The 16581-nt window shown below is 38.7% G+C and overlaps 1 protein-coding gene across 1 annotated transcript in view; it reads left to right on the top strand.

The window, feature by feature from the left end:
* st13 (ST13 Hsp70 interacting protein) overlaps positions 1-16581 on the top strand; it is a 43749-nt gene that overhangs the window by 8439 nt on the left and 18729 nt on the right. The window contains exons 2-7 of the mRNA XM_069909030.1: positions 7310-7367; positions 9716-9791; positions 10431-10501; positions 11589-11655; positions 13526-13610; positions 14962-15072. Of these exons, the coding sequence (XP_069765131.1) occupies positions 7310-7367; positions 9716-9791; positions 10431-10501; positions 11589-11655; positions 13526-13610; positions 14962-15072 (468 nt within the window). The remainder of the gene's footprint in view (positions 1-7309; positions 7368-9715; positions 9792-10430; positions 10502-11588; positions 11656-13525; positions 13611-14961; positions 15073-16581) is intronic.

Genomic DNA, 16581 nt, shown 5'->3' with positions numbered 1-16581 from the left:
TGGATCTTCTTCCATGTATTAAGTAAATGATACAATACTGGTGAGTTTTTATATTGCACCAGCTTTTCATCCCACTGATATAGTATATGTTCCGGTACCTTCTCCCCTATTTTATCTAGTTCTATCTTAGTCCAGTCTGGTTTTTCCCTTGTCTGGTAAAAATCTGATAAATACCTTAATTGTGCAGCTCTATAATAATTTCTAAAATTTGGTAACTGCAAACCACCTTGATTATACCTCTCTGCTAATTTATTTAATGCTACCCTTGGTTTCCTCCCTTTCCACAAGAATTTCCTTATTATTCTCTTTAGTTCATTAAAGAATTTTTTTGTTAAAGGCATTGGTAACGTTTGAAATAAGTATTGTATCCTTGGGAACACGTTCATTTTAATGCAGTTTGCCCTCCCTATCAACGTTAGCGGTAATTCTTCCCAATGTTCTAAGTCTTCCTGCAATTTCTTTATTAGTGGCTGATAATTTAGTTTGTACAAGTGGCTTAATTTATTATCTAACCTGATCCCTAGGTATCGGATTGCTTGTGCTTGCCATTTCAATGGTGATTCTTTTTAAAATTCTGTATAGTCTACATTACTCATTGGCATCACTTCACTTTTATTTGCGTTGATCTTGTACCCCGATATTTCTCCATATTCCTTCAATTCCTTATGTAATTCTTTTACTGATGCCTCTGGTTCTGTTAGGTATACTATGATGTCATCTGCAAATAAGCTGATTTTATACTCCTCCTTTATTTTTATCCCTTTTATTTAATTTTCTATTCTTATCGGTTCTGCCAAAGGTTCAATTGCTAAGGCAAACAATGAGGGGGATAGTGGACATCCCTGTCCAGTTGACCTACTTAATTTAAAGTGACTCAATACATATCCATTTACTGTTACCTTCGTCAATGGTTCATTATACAATGTTTTAATCCAATTTATATATTTTTCTGGTAGATTGACTTTTTGTAATACTTTAAATAAGTAATTCCACTCTACTCCGCCAAAGGCTTTTTCTGCGTCTAGAGCAACACCCATTGTTGGTTTCTTATTTCCTTGAACTGTGTGGATTAGATTAATAAGTTTGCAGACATTATCCACTGTTCGTCTTTTCTTAATAAATCCAGTTTGATCTTGTTTTATTATTTTAGGTACACAATCGGCTAATCTGTTTTCTAATAATTTCGCTATTATCTTATAGTCTGAGTTAAGTAGAGATATTGGTCTATATGATGCTGGTGTTAATGGATCTTTCCCCATCTTTGGTATTATTGTAATTATTGCTGTTTTACATGAATCTGGCAAGTTTTGTGTTTCTTCTATCTGGTTCATTACTTCCAGGAGAGGAGGAATTAATAATTCTAAATGTTTTATAAAATTCATTTCGAAATCCATTCTCTCCTGGTGTTTTATTGTTCAGCAGCTTTTTTAATATATCCTGTACTTCCTCTATTTCAAATGGTTTTATTAGTTTGATTTGTTCCTCTTTCAATTTCGGCAGTTCAATTTTAGCTAAAAATTACTCTATTTTCCCCTCGTTCTCAGTTTGATACAATTGTTCATAAAATTCCTTAAAATTTTCATTAATCTCTGTTGGATTATATGTAATTTGTTTGTCCTTTTTCCTTGATGCCAGTATCGTTCTTTTAAGTTGCCAGGCTAATATTTTGTATTTTTTCTCCCAGTTCGTAATACTTTTGCTTTGTTTTCATTACGTTCTTCTCCATCTTTGTAATGTTTCGTATTTAATTTTTTTGTCCGCCAATTCTCTCCTTTTCGCTATATCATCCCTTTTTACTAATTCCTTTTCTGTACTTACTTTCTCCCTTTCCAACTGCTCTATTTCCCGATTGTAATCCTTTTTCATCTTAGTCACATAACTTATTATCTGCCCTCTAATGAAGACTTTCATTGCGTCCCATAATATAAATTTGTCTTTCTCCGATTCTGTGTTTATTTCAAAATATGTTTTAATTTGGCGTTCAATAAACTCCCTAAATTCCTGTCTTTTAAGTAGCATGGAGTTTAACCTCCATCTATATGTTCTTGGTGGGATGTCCTCCAGTTCTATTTTTAATTATAATGGTGAATGATCTGATCGTAGTCTAGCTTTATACTCAGTTTTCCTAACTCTCCCTTGAATATGGGCTGACAACAAAAACATTTCAATCCTTGAATAAGTTTTGTTCCTACTCGAATAATATGAAAATTCCTTCTCTTTTGGGTGTTGCTTCCTCCATATATCCATAAGCTTCATTTCCTGCATTGGTTTAACCATAAATTTGGCCACTTTATTCTTTTTACTTGTCTTTTGTCCAGTTTTATCCAACTGGATCCAATTTAAGGTTAAAATCCCCTCCTATCAATATATTTCCTTGTGTATCTGCAATCTTCAAAAAAATATCCTGCATAAACTTTTGATCCTCCTCGTTAGGCACATATAGAGCAAATTTCAAAATTCCTAGTATATCTGACACTTTATCATTACATACCTCCCTGCTGGATCTATTATGTCCTCCTCTATTTTGATTGGTACATTTTTGTTAACTAATATGGGTACACCTCTAACTTTTAAATTATAGGATGCTGCCGTTACGTGTCCTACCCAGTCTCTCTTTAGTTTGTTATGTTCCGCTTCAGTTAGATGTGTTTCCTGCACAAATACTATATCAATTTTTTCCTTCTTCAATAAATTTAGTTTCCTCCCTTTTAATTTGGTTATGTATTCCATTAATGTTTATAGTCATATAGTTCAACATGGCCATCTTATATCTTGCATACACCTCTTTTCCACCTCCATCCCCCTTTTCCCCATTTTGATCTCTTAGTTTTCTCTTATTACACTTAATGTATGACAACACATTTAAGACATAGAGTACCCCCGCAGTTCCCACATCCACTAATATCTTAACCCCAAAAGTCCCCCCCCCCCCCCCCTCTGAGTTGCCCTATATCCCTTGCCGGGCAACCACAACTCCCCTTTTCATTTGGATTGCAATCTTGTTCGCAGCATCAACTGATTTTGCAGTGATGGTTTTCCCCCTCTCCAGAAAACACTTTTTTAAACACGTATAACAAAGCTCTCTCTCTTCTCCCCCCTTACTCCTTTCCTTCCCTTCTCTTTTCCCTCTTTAGTTCTTTACATATACATTGTTTTTACATCTTTATATATACTTTATCACCGTTCTTCATTCTTGTTACATCTCTTCTCCTGTCCTGCAAATGTTCTGCGAATTCTTGCACTTTCTCTGGATCCGAGAACATTCTGTTTTGCTCCTCAGATATAAATATTTTAAGCATGGCTGGATGTCTTAATATGAATTTGTAACCTTTTTTCCATAAAGTCGATTTCGCTGTATTAAACTCCTCTTTAAGAGTTCAAAACTTATGTCTAGGTAAAAAAATATTTTTTAACCCTTGTATTCCAATGGTTTATTATTTTCTCTAATTTTATTCCTTGCCTGTTCCAGTATATTTTCTCTTGTCGTGTATCTCAAAAATTTCATGAAGATGGATCTTGGTTTTTGATGTGCCTGTGGTTTCGGAGCTAATGCTCTGAGCCCTTTCTATTTCCATTTCTTCCTGCATTTCTGTCGTTCCCAGAACCTTCGGGATCCATCCTTTTATAAATTCCTTCATGTCTGTGTCTTCTTTACCCTCCTTCAGACCCACTATTTTTATCTTGTTTCGTCTACTATAATTTTCCAACATATCAATTTTCTGAGATAACAACTCTTGTGTTTCTTTAATTTTTTTTGTCACTTTCTTCCAATTTTTCTCTTAAGTCATTCACTTCCATTTCTACAGCTGTTTCCCGCTCTTCCACATTCTCTACTCTTTTCCCTATTTCTGTCATTACCAGTTCTAACCTTTGCATTTTATCTTCTGTTCTTTTCATTTTCCTTTTAATTGCATTAAACTAATGATAACCATTCTTTTAGTGATCTCATTTGTTCTTCAAAAAAGACTTTATCTATATTCTGTTCATCAGTTTTACCTTTTATTTCTCTTTGTTCATCAGTTTTACCTTCTATTTCTCTTTGAAGATCTTGGTCTTCTTCCTCTTCTTTGTGTCTGTATCTGTGTTTGTGTCTTCTTTTCCTCTTCTTTGTGTTTGTAACTGTGTTTGTGTCTTCTCCTCTTCTCTGTGTCTGTATCTGTGTTTGTGTCTTCTCTTTATATCTCTGTTTCTTCTGATTCTCCTGATGAGTTGCTTGTATCACTTTGTCGGGCCTCTTGTTGTTGATCCTCCCCTCCTGGGCTGCTCATCTGTCGGGCCTCCTGCTGCTGCTCCTCTTGCTGTTCACCCCGTCGACTTTCTTCCTCGCCTGGTTCCTCACTCCCTCTCCTGCTGCCTTCCTCATCTTCCAGCTGAGAGCGCTGGTGTCGGACGTCCCTCAGCTGGTCGCGCCATGGTTGTCCGCTCCTCAGCTGAGCCCCCCTCCCGTCGGTGTTTCCTTTGACCTTAGATTGCGCAGTTGTGCACTTTTTGTTTGGCTCAGAGAGCCATTTTTGCAGTCCACTGGTCGGGGGGGGGGGGTGGGGGGGGTTGTCGCGACTCCACGGGGCCTGCACCAACCTTGGAGATCGGGCACTCTTTGCTACCACGGCTCCCTGTTCCTTCGTGCAGGTAAGGCCTTCTTCTTTCTTTTCCGTTAACTTTTCTTTTTTCCCTGTTGTTTTTACGTTTTCCTTCTTGGGTGCCATTTTCTTTCTCTTTGCAATTTTATCTTCTATTTCTTGTACTTTGTATTTGTTAAGCTTTGTCGTTTTTTGACCTTTTTTTCTGGAGAGGGCTGGTTTTACCCTACTGGGCACTACTCCATCATGAGACTCCTCCCCTACTCCCCTGAATCTTGAGGCTGTGTCCCCTAGTTCTAGTCTCACCTACCAGTGAAAACAATTTTCCTACCTCTATCTTTTCTATCCCTTTCATAATTTTATATGTTTCTGTAAGATCTCTCATTCTTCTGGATCCGTGAATATAATATCAGGTGATTTAGTCTGACCCCTTCATATCCTGGATCAACCTGGTTAACCTCCTGGACTGCCTCCAAGGCCAGTATATCCTTCCTCAAGTGCTTTATTTATAAACTTCTAATTTATTCTTCAAGATGAAACAAGATCCCTCAAGGTCTTGCATGTATCAATTAAGCTCATCTTCTCCAAACTCCTGTGGATTCAAGCCTAGTCTGTTCATCATGTTATGATCCTGGCTCTGCAAAGTTGAGGGTTAAACAGTGTAAAAAATATATCACCTTTATTCCTTACCAAAATTACAGCAGACTTTAAAGAGTCCCCGTCAACACCCAGTTGTTTTGCCAATAGATGAAGGATATCACTAAAATGGGGACAAGGATAGAGACCAAGGTTAAATCTTACCTTGTGGTGCCATCATTGTCCTATAGGTCTTTTTTTTAAATTTGCAGAATGGCTGCCCTGAATATAACTGCAAGATGGTATTCAATCTGGGTTCACAATAGTGACATCTTATCCACTGCATCTGCAACTAGGCTGTAATGCCAATGGAATGTGTATGCTCATGTGCTGTTTGGATGTCTGGAAATATTACCAATCATTAGGCACTGTTAGTGTTAAACTTGTGATCCATCAAGAGTAATTTGCTTGCACACTTGTGGTTATTGAGCAGTTTTATCAAAAGTCACTTTTTGTGGGGTGTGGGAGGAGATTAGAATTTAAAGAAAAATGAAATTTTGTAGGTGAAAGATTTTCCTTTTGCCCAGAAGTTAGAGAGACTGGAATGTACAACCTGAATGACTGGTTGAGAAAGACCTGAAGAATGTTAGATTGGAAAATAAATGGATATATAAATGGGGGGGGGGGAGGGTTAAGACAGCTGCTTGATTATGAAAATAAAAAATATGGTTGAGCCTACTCTGTCATGTAGAATATTGTGTGAATCCAGTATATATATGAACCCTTTCAACACAGTGCATTTCTTGATGGCAGTTCTGGGCTTTAGTGTTTACTGTTCAAATTCAGTACTTGGATTTAATTTGCGTCTTTTGTCTTTTCTTAGCATTGCTGATTATTGCTCTAACCTGTGCATGAAGAACACTCTTTTGGCTGTGGGGGGGAGGGTGCAATGGCCCATTTTGACTGATCATTTACATCATGGTTCGTTTGTTGCTAAACTCCAGTCCCCTGCCCCTGGTGGTTCTGAAAGAGGAACAACCTGTTGGATGAAAATTTGCATTAAATCCTCATCGGTTGCGGTAGTCTGACAAAAGATGCTATGGCATAATTTGGAAGAAGAGCAGGGAAGTAATCCTGGTATCCTTGTCCGTATTTATTCCTGAGATGGCACTGTTGGAAACATTATCTGATCATTGAAATGCTGCTTTTTATGGGATCAAGTTGCATTTCTTGACTTACAATTGCAACTTCCTTTAAAAAGTGGCACCTTGGCACAGCAGTTTGCACTGCTGCCTCATGGATCCAGGATCACCATGTGATAAAATTCACCCTGATACCTGCAGAGATCAAAAATCCTGTCCATTGCTTCCACTGCTTCAGTTCATAACCTGCTGAAACCCTCAGTTATTTTACCCAAGGATTCTGAGCAGAATCCCACCTTCAATTGTCCAAAATTCTTGTACCTGTAGCCTAACCTGCACAAATCACTGTTCAGGTAAATCACTACTTGCTAACATTGATAGCACTACTGTCCCATGCTTGAAGTCTCAGCTTTATCGAATAGTGATTAATTTTCATGTACAATGTGCATTTGCACTGAAATTCTTACTTGCCAAAAATAAAATTGCATTAGTATTCATTAAATTAAAAATGATGGTAACAAAATATGATAAATATTCATAGTTACCATAGAGAAAGATAATTTTTTTGTGATGTCAGAGCAGTTCATGATCAAGGTCCTGATGGATGTTGGGAAGAAATTGTTCTTGAACCTGGAGGTGCTGGTTTTCAGGCTTAGGTACCTACCCGAAGATAACTGTGAGAAGAGGTTGTGACCAGGGTGATGGGGACCCTTTATGATGGCTATCTTCTTGAGGCAGTGCCTCACATAGATATATTCAATGGATGGGAGGACTGAGCCAGTAATAGATCTGGCTACAAGTGCTACCTTCTGCTGCCATCTGCATTCCTGGGCACTTGAATTACCAAACCAGATCATGATGTGTGGAATGGGATCCTAAACTGGTGTTTGATTTTCCTCAGACCTTGGGTTACATAGATTGAGGTTTTTAGAACAACATTGTTATCAATGCAGCACTTGCTGAGGCTATTATTTTAGATGTTATTAAATTTGTATATTTGTATCTTTTCAGTATGGGAGCAACCCTACCCCCTCCAGCAGAATGCCCGGAATTCCCAGAGACACCAAAGGTACCTGATATTTTAGTCTGCATCTATTGAATATAATCAAGGTATCTCCTGAATTATTTCCAGGACCCTTTTAGTTTATTCCCTGCAAAATAGGCCAGATTTTCTTTTGTATTATTTACAATTTTCCCCTGGAAGTTTGGTATCATTGAGTGAGTTAGAGGATATTTGGTGGATGGCACAGTTTGCACAATGCTATTTCAGTGACCGCAGCATGGGTTCGAATCCAGCGCTGTCTTTAAGTTCTCCCCGTGACCTTTGTGGTCCCCGTTACCCCCCCCCCCCCCCCCGTTTCCTCCCACCTTTCTAAACATATGGGGGTTGTAGGTTAATTGTGGTATTTTGGGTGGCATGGGCTCAAGAGCTGGAAGGGCCCATTACCATGCTGTATGACCACATTTTAAATATCTAAGTGTTATGGTGTCAGATAAGCATTTTTTTGCCAGTCACTTATGCAGTATATCAAAAGGCTATAAAATAGACCCTGGTGTGGTCATTTGGCTGTTCTGTTTTAAGAGGAAGGTAGAAAACCAATGTAGTATTTGCATCATTTGTACTTGGGCTGTTCCAACTGAGTCTTGTTTACCTACCATGAGGCTAAATAATGAGAGTGCAAATATCTGTTTTTACATTGACACATTCTTGTCCACTCATCGTTGTTCCAAGTACACTTCTCTCAATCCATGCATTGCTTAGAGGAGGAAGGTGGGATTTTCTGTGGCCAGCGGATAATCCTCAATTTTCATTGTCTTACAGCACAGAGAAAGGCTGTTCAACCAGTTGTCGTTATTGGATCTTTTGTAGAAGCTATCCAATTATATGTTTTCTTTTTATTTGTAGTTTTGCATTTTATGTTTTCAAATGCATGCTTCTTTGAACGTGATTGTTGAATCAGTTTCCATCGTCCTTCACTCAGTGCATTCCGTAACTTCAAAACTCATTCCAATTCTCTCCACTAAAAATTTTACTGATGTGCATATACCTCTAAAACCATTAGAAAATTCCCTTGGTGTATTTCAGCAATTCTGTCTTCCCTCAATAAAAATCTCAGCATTTCTGTTCATGCCACATGAAGTCCCTTATCCCAGGGACCAATGTGCTAAATCTTACTCTGCAAGCTCTCCAAGACCATGACCTGCTTCCTTCAACATGGTACCCAGAATGATCCTGCAAAGTGATCTGACTGAGGCCTAACCAATAATTTTATAAAGGTTTTCTGTAATTTGTTACTTTCCCAACCTCAACAGCAGAAATTATGTGAATAGCTGCTTCCTGCTGTAATTGCAACTTCTGAACTCCTCTAAACCAGAGAAAGTAAATTAGATTGTATTTGGGCCCCTGATATGTCATTATCCAGCAATCTGCTAAATGTGCGCACGTGTGGGGAGAGGATTAGTAAGGCAGGTCACATGTTAAAGAAGCTCATTATTAATGACTACTTGAAATCTGGCCACTCACTAGGAAAATGGTATTTCATGTAGGAGCATGGTTTAGTGTAGGTCAATTTGTTCATGAAATATTGACAGCAGAGAAGAAACTGCAATATTTTCCTAATGTGTTTTATGATCGATAGCTATTAATGAAACAGACAATATCCTAAATATTTTTAAATGGCCAAACTTTCATAGGACTCAATCACTGTAGCAAAGAATTTATTGCTATGTAAAGAAAAATCAATAAAGATCAAATTCATACACATTTAAAGAATGTAAAGGGAAAGGAAAATAGAAGTTATGGGCTTGGATCTAGAGGAAAGAAAAAATAAGATGGAGAAAAGATTTAAGGTGTTGCTCAATCAATAGCCAGATGAGGTGAGTAGTGGGTGACTAGGGCTTTGTGTATTAGGATATGGAAAGAAGAGTTGTGCAGAGGTTAAATTTATTGTGGTTGTATGACATCCAGGGAAAAGTTGTAATAGGGAATCAGTGCTTGCTAAATAAATAGATAGAGGTTCTGTAAGCAGTGCAGATAAATTGGAACTGAGTATTGGCATTTTACAGAGTTAAAAGGACGAGGACCAGAGAAAAGTGAAGTTTAACTGAGCAGTGGGGAATTGCTGGGTTCTGAGCTATGAGATAACCTTGATTGGTAGGCTGGAGGACAGGAGAAAAGCAGGCAAGGCAATGACTGGATGGTCATGATGAGGTTTATAATTTTTGGAGGTGAGAGTCAAAGAAGAGAGGGATTAGGAAGGTTGTGCGATGTTAGACATTAGTATTTGATAGTGTGAAAGGTGACATGTCATTTCTCAGTGCTGTAATGTGAAAGTAAAGTTTCTTGTCCACTTGTGTGGGCATGGATGTCGTTCTGAACACCACAGAACTTTAAAAAAAAACCTTACATTTTTACAGAAAACAAATACGGAAGAGAAGGCACCACCACCTTCATCTCCAGAGCCAGCTACAGAAAGCGAGGAGAGTGAACTTGGTAAGAGTGATTTGCCTGGATAGCAAAGCAAAGCTTTTTACTGATTCTTGGAACACTGACAATAATTCAATTTAAAGAATAATCAGGACATCACTGACAATTGGGGTTTTCTTGTTCTCTTTTTCTCTGTTTAATTGACTTTAAAAATGAAAATAAAATATTAAAAAACAAAATTAATGACTAATAATTTCTAATGCACTCTTCCGGCATCGTGGGTGAATCTACTTTCAATCCAGACATCGACTGACTGTGATTGCCTGGGTTCTCCTTTATCCCCACCCAAGGTTGTTTTGCATTCCTTCTTGTCCCAGAGATGTGCGGAATGGAAGGTTCTTTTGCCCCTGTAAAACGAGTGTCCTATGTGGAGGACTGGTGGAATTACGAGGGTGGGACAGTTGGAGTAGAATACATTACAAGGAATATTAGTGGTAGAAGAGGACTGTTCATCAAAGTAGTGTAGGTTGGCTGAGGTAGGTGCCTATGTTGTGAGAAAGTCTGGAGATCAATCATACATCGGCATTTGTCCAGCTGGTCCCTTGACAAAGTGGTGTTGAGTGAAGCATGAGTGAAGTTACAGCTACATCCTGCTTCAGTCTTTTTTCAGATGTGCTTCGTGTCATTATGGTTTGTTCTTTACAGAGATTGAGAATGAGGGTGTGATTGAGCCAGACCCAGAAGTGCCTCACGAAATGGGAGATGAAAGCATTGAGGTAAAACAGTTTCCTTCACTTCACCTCCTTGAGGACTTGACATTGTGCTCTCAGGTTTAAAACACACACACGGGGCAACTTGCCACAGTTAGAAGGAAGTCTGAATGTTGTGTATCTTTCTGCATGGTGTATATTCAGACTTGAAGTATCCTTTCTAAAGTGGCCTTGTGCAAAACGTGTAGGGCACAGGATGGATAAAACTTTGTTTTCGAAAGAAAAATAAATTCTTCACATGCTGGGTTTGCCTGCAATACACAAATGTGTGGGTCAAAACTCAGCAGGTCACGCAGCATCCATGGGAAGTAATGGGTAACAGACGTCCCGGGCCTCGGCCCTTCGTCGGGTATAAGCAAAAGCAGGGTCGGGATTGGAATAAAAAGGTGGAGTTGTAGCTGCTGGGGTTGAATACAATATGCAAACTCGCTGGGATGGGGGGTGTAATTTATTAACCCATTACCTCTAATTGCTGGTATATCTCAAATTTTGGCTTTGTACCAAGATGACTGAAAACATTGGGGTTAGAGATGGGAATGTTCTTTCCGGAACAGATATGGAGTTGGAGGGCAGGAAGTGTTTGAGGTTTGCATTTGCAGTGAAGTTGCCCCTCTGATCCCTTTTAAATCTTTTCCTTCTCACTTCAAATCTATACCTCTACTTTTTGATTCACCGACTGCGGGGTGAGACGCTGTGTCCGTTGACCCATTCTCTGCCCTTCATGATTTTAAAAACTTCCATCCCCCTGCCCCTTCACCTCGTGCTCAAGAGAGGAAAGATAATTCAAGCCTATCAATTCTGGAAACATTCACCTGAATGTTTTCTGTCCTTTTCCAGCTTAATGATATCTTTCCTACAGCTGTATGGCCAAAACTGTGTTCAATACAGCAAGTAACTATACAGAGATCTGTTTTTTTTTCTTCCTCCACTTCATTTCAAGGAAAAGTGGCTGTCTGACCTGTGGTTCAATGGACATCAGCAGCTCCTCCTAGCTTTGTCAGTGCTCATTCTTCATTTCAGAGAATATGTAACTCTTCATTGGTGAGTCATTGGGCAGTTCATCATTTTTTGACACTTTGTTCTCTTGTTTTAGGTGACTGAGGAATTAATGGATCAGTCCAATGAGAGGAAAGTAGAAGCCATTAATGCTTTAGGTGAAGGTATGTGTAAAAGTTAGTACATGGTTATTGATGTAGGACAGGTATTTTGTTTAGAAAAATGGAGAATGACTCCTCATAAGAATCATAGACACAAGCCATTTGCCACAGCTAGCCTGTATCAGCATTAAAGCACACAATCGGAGCTGCTGCTGTCGGACTCCCCTGGTGTGGATCCTGGCTGGGAAAGCGTGGAGCGATGATACAGGGTTCTACCACCCAGTCCAACTATCTGCAGTTCCATACAGGCTTTAAATGGCCTGTAATAGGAGCTAACGGAGTTGTTTTAAAATCTTTATTGGATTTCAGAAGGTTTAACTGATTAGTGTAAATTACTCCTTAGTGTGGATCAGTGGGAGAAAAAATCAAAGGGAGTTGATGGTCATGTGAGAGAATTGGTTGCAGGGGTACAAGGAAATTAAGAGTGGGACTAATGGGATAACTGCATGGCAGCTGGCATGAACCCATTGAGCTGAATAACTGCCACCTCTGGTCATAGTATTTATTTTACTACAAGATAACTAAAAAGGGCAGAGCAATGTGACTAAATAAATCAGTAATGGGTGTGATTGGGGTTTTCTGTACAGAGTGTTGAGGAATTCAAATCATGGATAATTGGCACTCAGATCTATAATGTTTAAAATAAATTTGTATGAAATTTGCAAAATTTTAGTTTAATATTAAATCAGTTTTAATTGTATAAAACTGACTTTTGGAGTCTGCAAGATAGTGACCAGTGATTCTCGACCTTTTCCACTCACATACCACCTTACTAAGCACAGCGAATCTCTGGCATGCGAGAGGGGAGAAAAAAGTTGAGAACCACTGGACTAGTGTTTGAGCAGTGGGGTGTATCCAGTCAAGTGATGTGGGGTAGGACAAAGAAGGATGATGATTTAAATAGCTAATCACCTTGGAACAATGAGCTGATCAGCCCATTTCCTCTAAGCCTAATAGGCCATTTTCTAAATCTAGAGTTAGTGAATGATTTAACTCCACCAGTTCTCATTATAAATTTACTCCAAGTTTATAATGGTAATCTGTTATGTTTCTTTTATTCCAAGTGGTATTTTTCACGATCATGGGGTGATCTCTTTTTAAAAAAAACACGTGGACTTGATTATGTTTTGAATCAGCAAAACTACAAACTAAAGTTCTAGGCATGAGGTGGAGGTGTTAGAATAAAGGAAATTAATGCTATATCTTAAATATTAAAGCCACCATGAAACATTTCATGGGGAATTTTTCATTTCCATCAAATACTGCAAATCTTCATGAAAATTATGTCTGTTACTATGGGACAATTTGCCATTCGTTTTCATTTAGAAAACCATGTATTTACTAACATTGCCTAGCATCCCAGAGGTTTTAGCACATTAAATTTGGCAGGCAGTAACACAAGAAGATATGCTTGGTGTCCAAAAAATTGGGTAAAAGTAGCTGTAATGAATGGTTTGGTGGGGAGTGGAGATGAAGGTTTGGGTAAAGAATTTGAGAAGGTGGTCCCTGGCCAGTAGAAGGCATGATGATCAGAAGCAGAGGAGAAATGAAGGATGGTTGTAATTGTAAGTCGTTACAGAACTTGTAAGTGACAAGGCCATGGAGAGATTTGAGACCAAGAAGAAAAATTTGTAAGTTGAAGCAGTTCTGGTTTAGGAGTTATCCTGTAAACAATGGGAAAAATACATTTGAAGTGTTGTCTCTCAACATCAGAAATAAAATGATTTAACTTTAAAATTGCATTGTTGTTTTAATTCTCTAACTTTTTAATTGGTTGATTAGCAAGTGTGTTTGTCTGTCTACTCAGAGAGAAATTGAACATGTCAGGAAACTTTCTGCCTCATATTTTTAAAGTTTTGTTTTCTCAATACAGGGAATCTCGAAAAGGCAATTGAACACTTCACAGAGGCCATTAAGTTGAATCCACGCCTGGCTATTCTTTATGCTAAACGAGCCAGGTAAAATGTTCTTAATGTTTGGGTGCAGGATTTGCATGTGTTCTTGATAACTGATTCCTGTTGCACTTCTGTTCGGTTAGCAGTCTGAGTACTGAGTAGAATACTGATCAGAGGTATTACCTCCTAATATTTTATTCAAAAAGACAAGTTTTAATCATGGATCACATTGGATCCCAACTGGGTTAGAGAAATTATAAAGGCTAGGTCCTCTCAGCCCCTGATGTCGTCTCATTGATGAATTCAGAAGCTACATCTTGAATCTTTTCTCTGAATAATAGGGGCTTGAGTTCTTGCTCTTCTACTAGGTATACAGTCTAGATTTTGAAAATGTTGAGAGGGTTATGTGAAAGTGGGATATCTAATATATGTGTGTGATTATATATAACTGAGAAGTATCCTCTTAAAGTGCTCCTTTAAGCACAATGGAAAAGGGGCAAGAACTTTTGAGTCCTTTTTAAATGGGGATGGGTTCAGAGACACTTAGCTGATGTAAGTTTGGAAGTTTTTGCTGATGTCATCCTTCTGTCAGTCTGATGCTGATTTATGATATTTTCCATCAGTATCAAAATATTTGATGATTTGGAGGGTCTGGTTGAATTAATGGATTTGTACTTTAAAAACAAGAGATGGATTTTAATATTGTAGTCCATGGTTGCTTCTGAAAGGGAAAACTCCTTTAAACTTTTTAACGGGAGGTTGAATGTTCCTCATGTGGGTTGCAATTTCATTGCGTGCATTTATTCTGGAGTGGTTTCCCCATCTACCAAGTAAGCTCTAGGTGATGAATGTGTTCTGATGGCATCTCTTGGTAAATGAAGCTGCTGTGACCAACACCTTTGTCAGTCCTGCTGTGACCCAGCCAGTTGGAGTGGGGTGGCTTGTTTGCTTTTCACTCTATCCAGGAGACGAATATGCATCGTTAACTTGCTCTGCTACCCTTTTGAATTTTTGATTTTTTTTTGTCTACTTCTATTCGAATGGAATAAACCTAATTACATTGTGGATTAGGTCAGACATTGATCCCATTTCCATCCAGTAGTCACTCAATAGCACCCAAGACCATATGATTTAATTTTTTTCCATCTCGCTCAGGGACAAGGGTCAATTATCACACCCATGCTGGTATCTTTACTGAGATTCCCACATTCTGAAATGGCCAGATATTGCTCCATAAAGTTGAATGATTTTCCCTGACATTTCATTGCAAAGTCACTAACTGTTCCTTGGAGGTAATCCTGCCAGGCAACATGTTTTTTTCTTTCTGATTGAATATTGTCATTCAAGTCATGAGGTTACACTGTTTTTTCCATTTCTAACCACAATGTAAGCAATATTATCTTTAATTTTACAGCGTGTATGTGAAGATGCAGAAGCCCAATGCAGCCATTCGGGACTGTGACAAAGCTATCAGTATCAACCCTGATTCTGCACAGCCTTACAAATGGAGGGGAAAAGCACATAGGTGAGAGTGGGAGGGGATGTTGCTCTTATTACACTGCAGAGATAGAAAGAATTGCAAAAATTTGATGTGGAAAGAGATGTGGAGCCTGCATATCATTTTAGATTAGAAAGATTTAAGAAACAATATCATCTAGAACAGCCATCCTTAACAGGAACCCTACAGCTCCTCTGGAGGCTATAGCACATTAGTGCAGGAGTTAGCACAACAATGTTACAACACCAGCGATGGGTTTGAATCCGGCACTGTAAGGAGTTTTTGCATTCTCCTCGTGTATGCACGTGTTTCCTCCATCCTTCAAAACGTACCAGGGTTGTAGGTCAATAGGGTGTAATTGGGAGGGCGGCTCATGGCCCAGAAGGGCCTGTTATCATGCTGCATTTCTAAATTTTTAAAAATTCAAGATGCAAGCCCCTAGTTAGCCACAGAAAGGATGGCCAGATTACAGTTTGCCAAGAAGTATTTTAAAGAACCTGCAGAATTCTGGATAAAAGGTCTTGTGGTCAGATGAGACCAAGATTAATCTGTATCAGAGTGATGGCAAGAGCAAAGTATGGAGGCATAAAGAAATTGCCCAAGATCCAAAGCATACGACCTTTGCCACGGTTTGCATCCTGCTGTGTAGCCTCTGTATTTCTGTTCATGAGCCTTCTGCGGACTGTGGTCATTGACACATCCACACCTGCCACCTGAAGAGTGTTTCTGATCCCTTGGACATGTGTTTAGGTTCTTTTCTTCATTATGATGGGAATTCTTCAGTCATTAGAAATGGAGGACTTCCTTGAAATACCAGTCCCTTTCCTCACCAATGCACTCTTTCTTCTTAATGATGTTCCAAACTGTTGATTTTGGTAATCCTAAGGTTTGGGCGGTTTCTTTCTTTTATTCTTGATTTTCAGCCTCATAATGGCTTCTTTGACTTTCATTGGGCACAACTCTGATCCTCATGTTGAAAAATGGCAACTACAGACTCCAAAGGTGATCAAAAGCTCCGAAGCAAGCCTAGGTCTCTTATACCTGCACAAATGAAGCAATGAAACACACCTGAATACTCAAACACCTGTGTAGCCAAATGTCCCAAACATAACGGTGCCCCAAAAAGAGGGGACATTCTATAAAAAGTGCTGTAATTTCAACACAGTCAAACCAAAATGGATGCAAATAACCTTGAATAAAATCTGGAATGAATTACACGTGAATTGTTTGATTACAAATTTAAAACTATGGAGCACAGGGGCAAATAAAGGAAAAAAAATATCTTTGTCCCAAACATGGAGGACAGTGTAAATGCAATTTAGCTCCAATGCCTTGTTCATGGATTGTTTCTCAGAAGCTCAGAATGGGGCAATAAATCTGGTCACAAGTGACATATTTGAATGCAGGAAATGCAACTGAACCTTCGTTCTGTTGTCACTTGGTGTTTACAGATGGGTGTTTGCAACAGGCAATACTCGAGTTGTATTCTGGTTTTCCTTCACTATGGTGGAATAGCTAATCTTGGCAAACAATGGG

This window comes from Narcine bancroftii, chromosome 13, assembly GCF_036971445.1.
Source record: "Narcine bancroftii isolate sNarBan1 chromosome 13, sNarBan1.hap1, whole genome shotgun sequence".
In the NCBI taxonomy this organism is placed as follows: Eukaryota; Metazoa; Chordata; class Chondrichthyes; order Torpediniformes; family Narcinidae; genus Narcine; species Narcine bancroftii.
Note: the sequence above shows the minus strand (reverse complement) of the source record. Positions and strands in the feature narration are given on the sequence as shown.